The 18,022-nt window shown below is 37.1% G+C and overlaps 1 protein-coding gene across 2 annotated transcripts; it reads left to right on the top strand.

Moving 5' to 3' along the window:
• LOC145765355 (protein mono-ADP-ribosyltransferase PARP14-like) lies at positions 1-17,797 on the top strand. Of its 2 annotated transcripts, XM_082577161.1 has the most exons (12): positions 2,455-2,585; positions 5,382-5,525; positions 5,822-6,002; positions 6,363-6,605; positions 6,830-6,994; positions 7,804-7,925; positions 10,187-10,335; positions 11,037-11,229; positions 12,501-12,630; positions 12,930-13,063; positions 14,424-14,601; positions 16,107-17,797. In XM_082577161.1, the coding sequence occupies exons 4-12, from the start codon at positions 6,404-6,406 to the stop codon at positions 16,463-16,465; spliced, it is 1,632 nt and encodes a 543-aa protein (XP_082433287.1). In that variant the 5' UTR covers positions 2,455-2,585; positions 5,382-5,525; positions 5,822-6,002; positions 6,363-6,403; the 3' UTR covers positions 16,466-17,797. The 2 variants fall into 2 exon arrangements, with proteins under 2 accessions (XP_082433286.1, XP_082433287.1); XM_082577160.1 differs by lacking the exons at positions 2,455-2,585; positions 5,382-5,525 and adding an exon at positions 1-181.
• Positions 17,798-18,022: the final 225 nt, after the last annotated feature.

Here is an 18,022-nt window from a genome sequence, read left to right as displayed (position 1 = left end):
TTATTGTTAAATATACTGAGTTATCACAATGGGCCCAATTTCTTCTAAGCTCATAATGGATGATCAGTTGGTTTTGCCATTTTCCTTGCCAGATTTGACATCACATTTTTCTTCTCCGCATTGGAAGGATTTTTCGAAGCTTTTGGAACTTAAGTTGAGATGTACTATTTCATGGAAAATGGTAACATGCTTAAACTGTAGTACCAATCTGTAACAATAGCAAACTTAATTTTATTTTTTATCAACTAATTTTACCGTAGCTTGCTTAACGTTTGATTATGAATTATTTTGTAGTAGGGTCATTCCATGCCAAATGAGCAAATGGGTTACACCACATGTCATAGATTTTATTGAAATTTGGCATACTTGTACAAATGTACATGTCAAAGAAATGTGAAGAATGCAAAAAAAAATTGAAAAATTTAAATATTAGTAGAGTTATGGTCATTAGAAACATCACCATTTTGGTCTGATCCGCTTCAGTGATTTTGTCTAATTTCTTATTATATTTCTAATTTCTTAACCTATCAAACAAAATGGCTGAAAATTGCTAGACAGACATTTGAAGACCCAAGCAATCCAAAAATGTAAATTAAAAAGTTGACAGAGAACTTTTTGATATGATTATAAAGGTTTGATACATGCATTTTTTGAAGGCCAAACTTTGGTGGCCTATAAAAAAAATGGGTATAAAAATTAAGAACTGAAATTCACATGTTTGTACTTATACCAATACTCTTTCATGTCAAATAAAAAGTATGAATTAATTTTGATAACTACTATGGATGCAACCTAGTTCGTACCCTGAACAGTTTGTACCCTCAGTTTGTACCCTAAAAAGATCCAGAGAAAAAATTAAAAAAAGCCGAAGTCGCTGATCGCAGTTTCCACAAACATTTTAAAATTTTCCCTCCGAAAAGATCGAGAGAAAAACTAGCACAAAGCCGAAGTCGCTGATTGCAGTTTCTGCAAACAAACAAACACTCTCAGGATCATTACCGGAAATTTTAAAATGTTTGCAAAAACTGCGATCAGCGACTTCGGCAAACTCTTAGGATCATTACCGGAAATTTTAAAATGTTTGCTGAAACTGCGGAAAAACGAAAACTGCGATCAGCGACTTAGGCTTTGTTTTATTTTTTCTCTCGATCTTTTTTGTTTGTTTGCGGAAACTCCGATACTGCGGAAAAACGGAAACTGCGATCAGCGACTTCGGCTTTGTTCTATTTTTTTCTATTGATCTTTTCAGTTTGTTTGTTTGCAGAAACTTCGAACAGCAACTTCGGCTTTTTTGAATTTTTTCTCTCGATCTTTTCAGGGTACAAACTGTTCAGGGTACGAACTAGGTTGCACCCAACTACTATGATAAAAGCTAAATTTTCTGACTTGCAAATTTTGTACTTTTTACGCTCATTGTTCAAGATTTTTGTCCATGACATCACAATTTACATTATTGCTTGTTGATGACATCACAATTTACATATTGTTTGTCATGACAATTGTTTTGTAGCTCATGAATGGATTGAATACTGGTAAAGGAAATGCACTAAGGTTTAGTGTTGTAGGCCATGCACCATAGTAGACTGGTGGTAACTTGTAGAATTAATTACTCTTTTAACTGTGATTTTAGGTTGTCCTATTAGTTTTACAATAACACAATTGTTATGGATTCATCACAGCAATGCAACATTGGAAAAAAATGGAGGAATTGTGCCATAAAATTCACTTGGTTAGAAGCATTGGGTTTGTGGACATTGGTGGTCTTGTAGAAACAGATGGACATGTTTATTATGAACATTGACATTTCTCTGCTTCAAGCAGATATGGGATTTGAACACTTGAACAGTGGGAAGAGTATATTTCCGGGTAGCAAGATCTGTCGAGCATGTTGGAAATAATACATTACTAATAGGACAGCCTAAAATTGAAATCACAGAAAAGAGTAATTAACTGTACAAGTTACCACTACTATGGTGCATGGCCTACAACACTAAACCTTAGTGTATTACCAGTATTCAATTCATTCATGAGCTACATAACAATTGTCATAACAAACAATGTGTAAATTGTGATGTCATCAACAAGCAATCAATTCATTCATGAGCTACATAACAATTGTCATAACAAACAATGTGTAAATTGTGATGTCATCAACAAGCAATAATGTAAATTGTGATGTCATAGACAAAAATCTTGAATAATGAGTGTAAAAAAGAACAAAATTTGCAAGTCAGAAAATTTAGCTTTTATCATAGTAGTTATCAAAATTAATTCATATTTTTTATTTGACATGAAAGAATATTGGTATAAGTATAAAACATGTGAATTTCAGTTCTTAAATTTTATACCCATTTTTTTTTATAGGCCCCTAAAGTTTGACCTCTGAAAAATGCATGTATCAAATTGAAACCTCTATAATCATATCAAGTATATCTCAGTCAACTTTTTAATCTATATTTTTGGATTCCTTGGGTCTTCAAATGTCTGTCTAGCAATTTTCAGTCATATTGTATGATCGTAAGTTAAGAAATTAGAAATATGACAAGAAATTGGACAAAATCACTGAATTGGAACATGCTAAAATGGTGATTTTTCTAATGCCTATAACTCTCTCCACCTATGTTTCAAATTTTTCAAATTTTTTTTTGCATTCTTCATATTTCTTTACAAGTATGCCAAATTTCAATAAAATCTATGACATGTGTAATTTTTCCAAAAAATTTGCTCATTTGGCATGGAATGACCCCAGTAGTAAGTGACTTTTAATAGCCTATTTAGTCTAGCACTGTGATCTGCATTAACTCAGTTAATGAAGAACACCAAGAGTGATGGTTTAACTTGATAAGAGTATTGGTATATATATGTTGAATCTGTTCAACTTCAACTAGCGGATGGAGTCATTTTCAGGCAGCATTTTACACTACCAACCTGTTTTTTTTTCACTGAGACTTTTCGGTCATCTGTCCAAAATGACTTGAAAAAATTCGGTCATTTTTTATTTATTTCGGTCATTTTTTTTATGAAAATATTTCCTTTCGAGTAGCTGATACTAACCAAAATTTGCACTTCCTCAATAGCTACAACATTAAGTTTCGCAGAGAAATGTTGTCGTATTTTATCTGAGAAAAGTTAGAACAGACAAACGTTTCTTCAAACATTTTGACCGAATTGATTATATACTGTATATTAGAGATGTACCGATACCAATATTGTGGCCGATACCGATACCGATATCACTTTTTTAGGCCGATACCGATACTGATACCGATATTTTGGCCGATACTATGGTGTTACAAAAAGATGCAATTTTGGTATTTGCAAGGTATTATATCAAATGCTAAGTTTTACCTTATTTGCATAAAACTATTAAAAAAAGCTTTCAATTGGTATTATATAATTTATTAAAGATTCAAGAATCCAATCTCAACCGCATTTTTGTGTCATAATAGTAGGTTTTAGTAATGAAAGGCCACCATAATTGAGGACTAGGGTATAAGGGAAGAAACATTACATCATAATTGGGGTTTCTGAAAAATTAAATAAAGTGTTTGCGCAAACTCTCCAAATAGGCTATCATAATTGATAATAAGATGTAAAATGTAAACCAAGTGATTTGTGTAGTCGTACAAAAACTATTCGACAAGTAATATGCAACCTAAGGGCGCTTGTCGTTTGGTTGAAAAGCTTTTGCCAGGCCAAGACCACCCAGGCAGCGAAAATGCACAATCCCGCATCGCCCCCACGCTGCTAAACGTCCAAAAAAACTATGCAACCCGGCTGCCCCCAGCAAGCCGGCTCCACCAGTCCGCGACCCAACTTCCACCCCTCGCTGCAACATACCCACCAAGCCCAAACAATTCCACGGCAGAACTAGCAGGCCCAACACGAAAGCAATGGGACCACGAATCCTCACCAAACCAATCAAAACGGTCCTGCCGCGCCCAAGACGACAACCCCACCGTGAAGAAAGGAGCGCCCCTCCCGGCCACCAGCACAAGGCCGAGCACCCACCAGCACAGCGAGCAGCTGCGACCCGCCAACCACAACGGTGCAGCTTCCACACTAGCCATTTCAATTCTTGTCGATGTCAATTCTTGCTGCAAAACAGCTGCCGAGAAACATATAGTTGATTGGATGGTCTAAATGGCTAGCGTGGAAGCCACACCGCTATGGCCAGCGAATTGCAACAACCCGCCACACCAGTGAGTGCCCAGCACCGCTCCGACAGCTGAGAAGAACGCTCCCCCCACAACGAGGCCGCCATCCCAGGTGCAACAAGACCACTTATTGACCAGCCCAGCGAGGACTCGCAGTCTCACCGCTCCCATCTACTCCGCCACGACATTGCCCAAGCTTGGCGAGTCCACCATAACTAAATGCGGAAACCAAATCACAAATCGACAGAACCAGCCCACCAAAAAGAACCAAGTTACACGGGTCCCCCAAACGTCCAGCAACGCAAAAACGATGCAAAATTATACACATTTTTGCCACCTGGGCAGTCCTGGCCTGGTTTTATCCTCTGTTGAGAGTAAAAAAGAAACACAAATGATAAATATTGGAGAAATTGAGTCTCCTTCACAACTTAAGAATCAAACAACGCAAAACTTCTGAAACAAAACGTTTTGTTTGAGTGAAAGAATCACTGTAAGCAAACAATGCCAAAAGGTGTGCGCATGAAGTCATGGGAGTGTGAGGTATCAAAAATTTGAACAGGTTTTTATTTTTCTACATCAATGTGACGTTAGTTACTACTTTAAAAAATCTATATCTTTGCTTCTGCAGAAAATTCGCACCAAACGCCTTTTTATTACATGTTTAGTATCGGCCAAATTTTGCCGATACCGATGCCGATACCGATACTCAAAAAAAGGCCGATATCACCGATACCGATATATCGGTACATCTTTACTGTATATATATTTTTTCGGGCATTTTGACCAAATTGACTATATTTTTTTTGGACATTTTGCTAAAAAATCGGTCAATGACTGATAAATGACCGAAAAAAAACCAGGCTACCAACAGTGGTGATCAGATCTGCGCCAGTGGTTCAAAGCTTCTACAAACGTATGATTATACTTCCAAAAAGCCTTTTTCAACTTGAGAATAAAAACTTTCACAATCAAACAATAAACAATATAATATAGTGGTAAACACATTTCTCTTGTATTGACAATACACTGTATTGTATTGTACATTGCCAAAATGCATTGAAATAAAATTATTGTTGTTATTATTTGGATCGTTCCTCAAGGTTACTTAAGGAGACTTTCAAATTTAGGAAGCTTGTATTATAACATAAGTCTCCCTATCCTTTTTTTAAGATTTCCTTCAACACACAACCTTTTGAAGCTTATTTGATTTTTTTTTTTTTAAAGGATTAAAAATAGTTCTTTACAAAAACCAAACGATAACACCAAAAGATCTCAGCCATCCGGACGGCATTAACAAAAAACTGAAGTGAGTGAAATAAAACAGTGTAACGATACTGGCTCCACCTTTGAGAAGGCGCCTTCCCGCAGGTAAAGCGCTAACGAATTAGGTGACGCATGCGCGGAAACAATTAAGCAAATGAGCCTCTGGAATATTATTATTGGATTGAACCAATGGGTAATCAGGAACCAACGATATCCTTTATGAAAAGCTTCTATACAAATACAATTCTATGCATTCCATTGAGCTTGTTAGCCACTCTCACTACATGGCTAACATGATAGTGATTACATAATTGCTTAATGATGAACAAAAGGAACTGAATTAATGGTGTTTTCTTTTTACAGTATTATTTTGGCAATCGTAAGTGTTTATTCTTGTGTAGAAAGCACATTCAAGTCCATTGAATCCCACTACACTCAGTGTTGCACGTAGACCTGAAGCAGAAGATGCAGCCCTGGAACATTCAAACGGTCTAACTGTCTCTGTTTGCTTTGGAAACATCGCTTTTGACACAGCTGATGTCATCATTAATGAAGTTGATGATAGTTTTAACATTTCCAAAGGTGATTATAAAAGCATTGTTGCTTAAGCTTGTTTATATGCAGTAATACACTTTATCTATATCACAAGCTTTATTCTAGCTAGAAAATCTTTTCTTACAATCATTTTTTAATCAAAGTTAAGCCTACCGATTCAGAGGCGGATACCTAACACGTTTTTGTTGGGTAAAATAGAGATTGACTGTGTGCCTTAGGCTTAACACACACAAAATAAGCTCACGAAAATTTGCATCTGAAATTGTGATGACCTGAGGACTGAGGTGGTGGTGCTGAAGATGGCATCAATGTATCCCTGTAGAGACATTGTCATATTCAATTTTACAAGGAGTAACACAGTCAATGAAAAGAAGCATTTGTTTTCAGGAACAATTTCTCGGTCTCTTCAAGAGCAGGATATTTTTCGCATGCAAGAAGAATGTTTCTGTAATCCCATACTGGTTACACCTGTTTTACGAGTCACTTTGGGAAGGTGCCTTCAATGCAACTATGTCATACATCTCATCACCCCACATTCCAAAGAAGAAGTTACGTACTATGTTAAGGAAGCAATCAACCAAGCCAAAATCCTTGGAGCAACTTTGTTTTCATTTCCGACCGTTGGATTAGGTTTGAAACCTGTATATAAAGATTATTATCAAAGTTTGGTGTACTAGCTTAAGAAATAATCGATGTTTACTCACAGATACACGTTGCACATTACAGTTGTTCTTGATACAGGATTTTTTTCCTTGTACTTTTTTTTATTGTTTATTAGTTATTTAGATTGTGTCTTGGCTTACATACAACATATATATACACTATTTTTATTGTAAACACTTCAATAACTTTAGGTGATGAAAAATCAAGTTTGTCAGCTGCTGATGTATCAGCGTCAATGGCAAAAGCAATTGAAATGGTCGCATGTGAACAGGATAATGAAGTCAAGAAAGTAAAAGTGTTTGTTAACTCTCATTTCAACATGAGTTGTTTTCAGAAAGAGCTTGTGAAAGATTATGGTGAGTCAACAGCCTTGCGGTTAAACTAGTTCCAAACTGCTGGTCCGCCAAAGTGTTAATTTCACTCGAACTTACTTCTCTATTGATTACAGCTTCTGCATTGTTTATTTAGATTGGCTTTTCACTTTTTCTGTCACCATCCCGCACGCTTTTGTCCATTTGAAAATGATGATATGCATTTATAAAACCACATGATGTTGTACCAATTGTGTGTGGAAAATTTGATGATAAATTCAATGACGTTCGTTTTCATTTGGATCAAGCCTAGCGTAATTTCTCCGAATCAGTTGATCGGATTTCATCATATTCTAATTCAACGTTGATATGTCTGTACATACCAGCCTGATATTAACTTTGTCTTTATATAGTGGTGCATGGCTACCTAACGGCCTGATTTGTCACATTTTGCAGAAATTTCCCGATTTTGCCAACTTTGGACGAATGTTTAAATGAATTTTTCTATAAATTATATTTTTACGCTTTTTTTACTGTTTTCCCCAGATGACACAATAGGTTTTAACATCTTCAGATGTTGAAAAACAAACCAATTTGATTTCGAAGATTTTCGTCAGACTGTTAATTTTTCAATAACAGTCTGATTGAGCGTTTTCAACTTAATTTTTATCATTTGCTACTGCTTCCCCAAGGCAACAAAAATCTTTTATATCATTAAGAGACCGCCAAAAGTAAAAAAATCTTAGAAAATGTCAGTCAAACACCAGCAGTAGTGGTAATCAAAATCTGCAAAAAGTGACAAATCAGACCGCATCTTCAGGTGGCCATGGGTGGTGATTGTTTATCGTTTTTAGAGGAGTGTGCTGAATATGGAAAGCGAGCACTGGAGCATGTTGAAATGAATGCCAGCACTTACTCAATTAGTGACAATTATAGCATTACCATTAACGCATGTGGCGCAACCACTTTAAAACAGGTAAACGAATTAACTTTGAAAATATCAATTATTTTTTCTAAAGATATTTTTGCGTGTTATAAAACGTTTACTATATACAAACACTAACTACATTTTACTGCATGTCGCCCTGCGTCAAATGACGAGCTCATCTTTTACTTCAAACAATTGGTTGAGCTTAGCATATAACATTTCGTTGTTAAACTGCTGATGCTGACGATTCGTGCCATTTCTTTAGAAGTAAGTATAACTTATTTCTTGGTAACTTGGTTCCTTTTTTGCAAAATAAGCATGGTGATGCGGCTGCGGGTGGCAATTACATATGCTTGTCTGTTTAATCTGTCACACTTGATAACGGTTAAGTGGTTTAAGGTTAATTTAGCTCGAACTAACCCAAACTATCGCATGCATAACTAACGAAATTGTGATCAACAACCGTGTTTAAAGTACTGTAATATTATGCTTCATTATTCATTAATTAGAGCACGTTCACACCTTTGCATCGCTTTTAGCTTGGTCTAAAATAAGGAACCGAAACAATCTCTGGCGAAACCACGCAACAACACGACATGCAACATGATACAACTAACTAACATACGCAGGTCGCAGACGTTTGTAGCAAGAATTGACAGCGATATACACCGTGTTTTGTCGAATGCCCTTAAGTGACAGTCTGAATTAATGGTGCGATACTGACGAACCCAGCCTCATAGACGAAACACGGTGTCTATCGTTGTCAATTCTCGCTACAATCGGCTTCTGAAAAACATATTGTTGATTGGATTATCTAAATGGCTAGCGTGGAAGCTACATAAGCTATTTTGACAATATCCAGCAAATTAAAGGAAAAGCTTGCCGGAATTATTACTACAAACAAAAAACAAAATGGAGGGAGGTCCCGGCCTATCAAGCGTGATTAATCTGTTGTTGTAGGATAAGCAAACGTTTTCGACTTAAATCTAGCTCTCGCCAAGCATTTTTAGCGGGTCTGCTACTATTCGGCGAGTCCGATTCGGCGAGTTCCCTATTCGGCGAGTTTTTGAAAATCTAACGACGCCTTCTGCAAATCCAACGATTGAATATTCAGACATAGAATCAATGTAAATAGGAACTGTTAGGCTGATTGGGTTGTTTGAATCCTACGTCACCGTCTGTATGCAAACTTAGAATATATTAGTTATTTTTGTCATCAAATTACATAACGATGTAAAAACGGCAATTTCTGCTGGTTGGGATAACTAGGCTACGGTACCCGATAATTTCCTTTCAATCCAAGCTGTAGGCCACACATTTGGTTAGCCTTTTCATTCTGTTACTACAATGTAAAAATGAACTGTTAGGCTAACTTGGTTTTTGGAACAAATTTATTTTTGCTGGTCCGAAATAACTGGGCTACGGTACCCGATAATTTCCTTTCAATCCAAGCTGTAGGCCACACATTTGTTGATCCAAACTAATCATTTTAAAAGTACTAACTTATAGACATAAACATGACGAATGACATAAACATGACGAATTTTAATTTAGTAGTAAAACGATGTAAAAACGGCAATGATAACCTTTGAAAAATTTCAAAAATCGCCGATAATTTCCTTTCAAAAATTTCAAAAACTCGCCGAATAGGGAACTCGCCAAATCGGACTAGCCGAATCGGACTCGCCGAAACGGGCCATTCCGTTATATAGCGGTATCCAAAATAAGTGGTGCTGTTTTATTTTTTTTATCATGAAAATGCCGTGCTGTTGCTTAGTTTCGTTGCAGATTTTTCAACACAGCAATTTTTTACCAGAATTTGATATAATATAAATTAAGGCGATGATTTCCTTCAGAGAATACTGTTTTTGTTTTACAGTGGACTTAAGAGATGGTTGTATTACCCTAGAACTGCAAACTCATTCAATTTTTAATCTTATTTTTAATTTTGTGTTCACAAAATCGAAAAGTTTGAATGATGAAAGTAAAAAAAAAAATATTACTATCAATTAATCTTATTTGTCAATCTCGCTCTTACTAATAAAATATCTGCTATTCATAAATCCAAAGTAATTACAGGATCATTCTCTTTTTCGAAAATATATGAATTCTAAGTGAAGTCGAGTTAGAGTATTTTGTACGAATTCATGGTTTGGGAACGAGAAGAATAACCCACTAAACAATCGTAAAACAATCTTTTACAATCGTAAAAATGCCGATTTTGCTGGGAATATTGTATTACTTTGCTCAATTGCAATCCAATCCAATAACACTACAATAGCCTGCAAATGTAATGCTTTTCGTTTTAGGCGGAAAAAGAAATTCGAGAGCACATAAATCGTAATTTCATCACCAAAGTCATTCAAACTGAATTGATGTCGAAGTTAGACGACCACGATCGCATTGATATGTACCGGTGTGCAATCAAACATAAGGCCACTGTGGCTTTTGACGCAGAGTAAGCGAGATAAATGCTTATTTGCTTTATTGATGTTCACCTTTGACCCGACCTTTCGTTTATGACTGTCAAACTTAGCAATTGTTTTGCTTAATCTTGTGATGTGAAGATCTGAGCCACTAGCACTGAAGTTATTTAACTTGAAGTTATTTCTTGCAGTTTAATTTAAATGAAATCTATTCCACAAGTTTTTATTAAATGGAACTTTCCTCAAAATTTATTTCGTTCATAAAGGTTAGTCAATAAAAAAATATTGAGTAGTCTTTATGAATGAAACAAATGCTGCAATACACAAGAAAAATTTCTGATATGTCAAGTTCGTTGTCCCTGACATTTTGGAGTCGTAGTAGGTTTAGTTACTAAATTTTATTGTATTTAACGCAGTTTCCTTTAATCTTTTCAACCATAAGGTGAAGAATCGAATAATACCAGGTTAAAAAATTATAATTTTTACCAAAGATTGAAGTATCGATAAAAGTGCTGCTATCAAAACGGTAACTAGATTCTCAAACCGTTATTGACAATTCGGCTGTTCATTGTTTTGTGATATGTACCGATGCCTTCGGGTTATTTGGATGCATGATAATCTCACAGGAATCCAATCCAGAAAAACATATGAAAAAATTTAGCAAACTACTATTGACAGGATGAAATAGGCTCATCTGTTTTGTAATGCACCAATTATTCCTATTTGATCACAGGACTTCCGAGATAACAATGAAAGGATTTAACGAGAACGTGTCGAAGTTGTACGATTTTGTGAGGGAATTGTTGTTTGAACTGCAAGAGTCCTTAACGATGTTGAAACTTTCTACGTGGAAATGGACTGACTCCTCGTTCGTCTTCACAGCCATGCCACTGAGAGTTGGCAGAGAACTTGAACGAGCGTACGAGGTGAGCGAAAACATTCACGGCCGGGCTAGTTGTTATCACTTCTATCCAAGCAATCCTTGAAGATTTTAGTCTTGGTTTCCGTGGTAACGCATATCACTATCTTGCCAAGACACCGTTATATTCTATCAATCTGCATCGAACCGATGTCTTTGAGCGTCGACCACTCTCACCACTATGCCACGCAATTCGTTAGTGTACCGCTGGTTAAGTGTAAAATAACGATTACGAAGAATCAGTTTCAGGCTAGTTGCCATATCTCACTTTCAAGCGTTACAATAAACTAATTGTTGTTCACCCGATAAATATTTAAATAAAAAAAGACGCAAACCGGCTTGCCCTGGTCATCTACAACAACTTCATAATAAATGAATTTTAAACTGCTTCAGTGCTTACGCAAAGGTAAATAATACGTAGAATCAAAACTTCTTTATTTTCAATCCCTTGAAAAACTAGTAATTATTTTTTCGATAAATCAAAAACTAAAAAAATCTGACAACCCTGGTGCCTGAGTTGGATGGTGAAAATCGAGGAGAGTCGTAGATTTTTTGCTCGGCTTGACAGTCTTCTACAAAAGTATGAGGCAGACACTTTAGTTTTCGACACAGCAATCACTTGCTGCTGTAACGGCTTTCTATCAACCTAATTGAAGTTGAGCATCCAAATAGTGAGCATGCCAAGCTTATGGCATCCCAATAGAATTACTTGCGAAACCTGTTTGATGTAAGAGGTTGCCACTAGTGGCTACCATCAACTTTTGACAAGTTATTTGGCAGATAGCAATCTAAATGTCAGTAGTTTGTGACAATTTCTTCAGTTTATTTTGTGTTAGACTGTTTTGTGAAACTTCGCGTTTGGAACTAAAATAGTAGTGAATGCAAATCAAGAGTACTCTTGGGGTTGAATGTTATTTTTATATTTTGTTTGCTTTCTTGAAGGCTGTGATAACGTTAGGGCTTAAGCTTTCAATCATTGGTTTTCATACATGACTTATTACTAGGGTTAGTTTGGATCTTTGGGTATCAGTAAATTATTCTATTTGAATCCCGGTTTTATTTGGACAATTGGAAACCAAACGCTAGTTTTCAGATAACACCCTTTCAGAATTTCTGCGAGTCCATTGCAAAACCATTGTAGACCTGCCTAGTCAGTAAATTAACCATTTCTTGCATTGATTCGAAATCGACGCTAAACAGACATTACAACACGTACGTCAAATCATTCTTTTAAAAATGCTGCACCGTTTATTTGATCACAACTTTTCCTTTTTTCAGACCTGGGCGGGTGGTAAAAGTTCCTTCACGGTATATGGGAGGAATTTCACTGTCGATTTTGCTGCCATGTCCTACGAATTCATCAGATCCTCTGGGCTCATATCCCGCATTGTGACTGCCATTGATTTAAGTGAGTTACCATTCATTCCATATGCAATATGCATGGAATAACTCACTCAGCACATAGCTATTTCTGATTATTCACTATCTTTTGCAAAACTATTACTTAATCTGTCAAAATTGTAAACATGAAGTTTTTGCTACCGTTAAAAATAATGCTATAGTTCGAAAAACACGTCCTCTATCGATTGCTGTAGATTTTTTTGCCAAATAAAAGGACAGCGTAAGATGATAGGATTAATTATAGGAGTACTCTTGAGCAACTGAACGAAGGATAAGTGCATATGTGACAAACTTCATTTCTCATAGAAATGCCTTCGGACTGGAAGGATATGAAAGGAAATGCGTGGATGAAAGTTCTGCTTGATCGGAACTCTCAGGAATACAGCAGAATTGTTGAACGCTTTTCCAGCAAAGGTTACTTTTTCTCCGAAGTAGTGAGTGTAAGTTGCCACTGCACTTTAAGTATACAATCAAAACCGATAGAATCGAAACAGTCCAGCAGACAAATTGTGACATCGTCCTGGGCAGAGTGCTGTCGATCTCAGTCACTCATCTCATTGGTTTAACGACAGTTTTTCAGATTAATCCATAAATTACTATCAACTTTGCAAAAATTAAACTGGAGGTTAATTAAGATAAGCTACACGCATATCGTAGTGAGATTTTGTAACACCTTTTGCATTTAACTCAATCTGAAATAATTTACTTGTAGTTATGCTGTTTTTAAACCTCCATTGATATTGTTTTAATGAGGCCTGTTTAAAAAGTGTATAAGTAAATGCCACGTCTGCAAAGTGTATGCTACAAGCAGTGACGACGTTAAGGCTTTTAAGTGGGGTGGGTAGCGAAAGTTTTAGTCTGTTTCATTCCCCTTCAAATACAAACATACTGTGGTTGTGGATGAGTCAGACGCAAGCGTAGAAACTTGTATGTTGCAGTAAAAAGCGGGGCTTGTTGCATAGAGATATTGCATCAAGCCCGACGATAGTCAAGCCGAATCGATCTAGAAAATTCAGCATACGTTTGACGATGGCGCCTTGACCGATACTCCGATAAAGCGTTTGCGTTACGAGCTCATGGCAAAAGTGTTGCGGGCACATCAGTTTGGTGAAGGCAAGCCAGAGGGGTTGCCAGAAGGCGGCTTTTTTAGAAAAGTTTGAGCGCTTCGGAGTGACGTAAGGCAGTCTATGTGTCGTTTGCTGTTCCGTTGCATTTGACAACTTCGGCCACAGCACAGTCCAATGAACTCGTTTCTGTGCACAAAAGTGAAAATAATTAGTCCAAAGTCGTCTCATCCCAGGGTAGGCTTAATTAGCCCAGACTTATACTTTCATGCCACACCACTGCTACTGCATTGCAATCCTTGTTATTGTGCATTGCTGGATACTTTTTAAACAGTCCTCGCATATGTTACAAGCAATAAATTCACCATTTCCACTCACTGATAGTGCGTTTTGACTTTTGCCAACATTCGTTTGTTCATCTGAAGGTCAATCTGGTTTCAAGTAGAACGATGCTTCTGCATATCTGCAGCAATAACTGTAATGCTGGCTCGCATTTTATGTTCAAAACCAAATTTAAAGTTTTTTTCGCGAAAAAGTTACTGCACCTGGGACCTGGGTGCAAAAACTTCAGAATTGACTGGGTCTTGCGCTGGTGGTGCAAAGTTTCCACATGTTTGCGAAACTTCCAGAATTAAGTTTTCTCCTTGCCAAGATGAATTATTGAATAGTGATGTTCAATCAAACCAAGATACATGGAAAACAACTGATAGACTTCACGATTTTTGTCTCACCTCAGATTGAGCGCATACAGCATCCATCTTTATACAAGCAATACCTCATCAAGAAGAACGATGTGGAGCGTGGCATGGTGCAAGGGCATCCTGTGGAGCTAGAGCTATTCCACGGCACAGCAAAGAAGAACATCGACCATATTTGCTCCGAAGGATTCGATAGAAACTTTGCTGGAAAACACGGTTGTAGCCACATTTTTTTTAAAATAGTGATTTAGTATTTTAGTGATATAGGCCTACAGTGCGGTTTTTCCCCAGTCAGCAGAACTTTCCTTTTTTTACATCGTTCTAACGTTGTCGTACATTTAAACAACATTAAAAAGGTAACTTCTGTTGCGTGGGTCATTACAGCGTTACTTCTGGCCACATATTTTTAAGCATAAACTTGCAACAGTTCTCTATCATTGTGGATAAAAATCAACCGTTGTTGTAGCGAAGGTAATGTGAATATGGAGAATTTACTCGCCTGTCAGCATGAGGTTGAGTTCTCATGACAGTGCATTAAGAGCCCCCGACATTTTTTTAAACAACTTCCACTTAGTCTTAAAGTGTTGCATTTTTGTAAAAGTAAGATCTTTACTTTTTTTAAACTGATTGATGTCTAGGAGTGCAACCGGACCTCCAAATTTGACCATAGACGTAAAACTTGAGGATTGAATGTAGCTTTGTGACTACCTGGAGTAGAAACATGACTCTGGTGTTTAACTTTCCTTAGTTATAAGCCAGCTATTCATTGAAGCCATCAGTGACACTTTAAAAGCTTAACAAATCCGAGCAAAATGCCAATTTCAGTGAAAATGCATGATTTTATGCAAAAAGCCATTTTAAGGTAAAAATACACTTGGTGCTCTGTGTATTTTAATTTGCAAATAAGAATTGATGTAACTAATGAAAACTTTTGAAAGTTCCACTTACATTATGTTTGATTGTCTGATTTTGTAGCAACTGATGTACACCAGTACTCAGCATAGAAAGCATTTGCGTTTCTATAACTTCTGTGTGGGACCTGGGTGTAAGATCAAAATTAATTGTGAGACTTTTAACATCCGACTACGATGGACTGCTTCGTAACTCGGAGGTTGATCAATAGTGTCGCTCTCACTGTGTGCAAGTTTGCCAGAAAGAGTCAGCCTTTAAACAATACCCAGCAAAATTCGTCAGTTTTACATTGATTCAACGTCTGCTGACGTAAACATTGTAAAATCACGTAACTCACAGTCTGTTAAACACTTTTCCCCTTGATAATCAGCGAACTTGAGTATGCATCGGTATAGCTGTTCATAATCAAGATCCATATTCGAACATAACGAAGGAAAGAGTCGACAATTTAGAGGATGAGCCTTGATAAAATTAACAACTTTTATGCTAAGGGTTAAAAAACAACGATTTCAGACTTTGCTCTCGGACCACCAGGCAAATGTCCGCGGACCACAGGTTGAGAACCACTGCATAACTTAAATAATGAACCACGCTTCGTAAAATTCCTTGCGCTTGCAAATACCCTCATGCAATGCAGGCTCTGAGGAAAGAGACTACACAGTAGTCTTGAAATGACTTGGTTCATGGAAATACATTGATTCAATGTCTGCTGACGTTGAATCAATGTAAAACTGACGGATTTTGCTCTGGGAAAATGCCAGGCTTTTATCTGCATGTTTTTCTCTTATTTATTTCCTTTCTATTTTCAGGGACCAAGTTCGGCAAAGGCACTTACTTTGCAACTTCAGCCGCTTACTCGATGCTTTATTGCAAAGGGACTGAAGACACCAAGTACATGTTTCTCGCTCGTGTCCTAACCGGTGACTATTGCGCCGGCAAAGAGTCAATGGTTCGACCCCCTGAGAAAGTGACTCCCACCGGCGGCGCAGGTTTGCACGATAGCGTTGTAGACAACGTTATTCGACCGACGGTGTACGTTGTATTCAAAGACGCAAGTGTTTACCCTTACTATCTCATAACATACAAAAGCAAGCATCGCGATGATGATGATTTAAATCTTCTTTTTGCTGTAAAGAAGCGTTTAGCAACAACTCAAAGCACAACGTGATTGCTGCTAACAATACATTAGTACGAATGACTGCCCTAATACATAGGCACTAACGAGATGCTGCGAAGTGACCTTTTAAGATCTTCAAGTCAAGCAGCCACTCTTCGAAATAGCAGCACGAAATAGTTAGCAAGTCAGCCTGATTGATGGAAGCTGTGAGAAAACATGAGACATTTTTAAAACGCATAAGACGTTACGAAAATGATCTGTGGTAGTCGAACTTTGTAATTTCCTTTTTCTTCGTCATTGATCTTTGGTGGAATATGATTTTTGCCGTTACATCATCGTCATTATATTTTGTAACCTAATCAAGAAGCACCAAGTGTTTTGAAATCATTTCCAATCGCAGTAAGTGTTGTCTACACAGTACACAACTACACATACCTTCTCTGTGCAGCCCATTAGATATTATTGAACGACAGGCCAAGGTGTTGCGACCGTACCTAATCCTTTTACCGGTAACGGTACGTAGTAAATTATTTCAATCTCGAGCACGCTTTAACGTTCCCGATTTGTCGCTTCTACTTGTTTCTACACTCCTGCTACGTTATGAAAACGAATATTTTTTGCTTTGATGATCGTAAATGAAACTGAACCAATTTATTTCAAGACTACCGTACTGTGTAGTGTCTTTCCTCAGAGCCTGCATTGCATGAGAGACATTGAGAGTATTTGCAAGCGCAAGGAATTGTACGAAGCGTGATTCATGTATAAGCCATGTCACTTTGATCGCAACGTAAAATCTGTACGTTTGAGCAAAAATAGCAAGTTTTGTTTCAATATCTCAGACACATTGTGCGCTGCAATGAAAATTTCGACCGGGTTCGGATTGATCGCTTCCAACGACCTGAACCCTATTGAATATCTTCATGCAAGAAAAGTTTTGTCAACCAGTGTTATTTGCTCTAAATTTTGTATTTTACATTTTTTTCTGTTCCGTCCGGCGTTTGAGAAGTGTACGGCAGTTTGATCGTTTTGTGGCGTGAATGCATCTTATATAACCCAACAAGGGAATAGGCTATTGAATGGAAATAGCTCATGCTGTTTTGTTTCCTATTAAATAGGCTCGACTGATTTGACGTTTTTGTACTTTTTTAAAATCGTTTGAGGCTCAACTGAAACTCCACTCACTAACATGCAGTTTTTTGTAATAAACTATTTGTTATTTTTTATACTCGTCAACAAATCACCCTTTCCTTTTTGCGACTGTAAAATGTTGACCCGGTCTTCAGTTTCAAACCGCTATGAAGAAACTTAGCCGCGTGAAGTACATAGGGTCGTACGTAAATTTGCAAATTAAGATTCTTTACAGTTTTCAATATATTCGTTGGTATGATTTTGCAATATTAAGTTATTCAATCATCTTCAAAACATGAATGACAGCAGTTTAAATAAAAACATTGCTCATATTGTCTGAGTGGTTTAGAGGAACCAACCCACTTATATTAGCGGCTGCGGTGGTTGCAATTGAGTTGTTGGACTTGGCTTCGGCCAATCTTCTCAGCTCTGAGGAGATGCGGTCAAAACTGGCGAAACTTTCCATTCGAAGCATTTGCT

Source organism: Aplidium turbinatum, chromosome 2 (genome assembly GCF_918807975.1).
Source record: "Aplidium turbinatum chromosome 2, kaAplTurb1.1, whole genome shotgun sequence".
NCBI lineage: Eukaryota > Metazoa > Chordata > Ascidiacea > Aplousobranchia > Polyclinidae > Aplidium > Aplidium turbinatum.
This window is presented reverse-complemented; position numbering and strand designations above follow the sequence as displayed.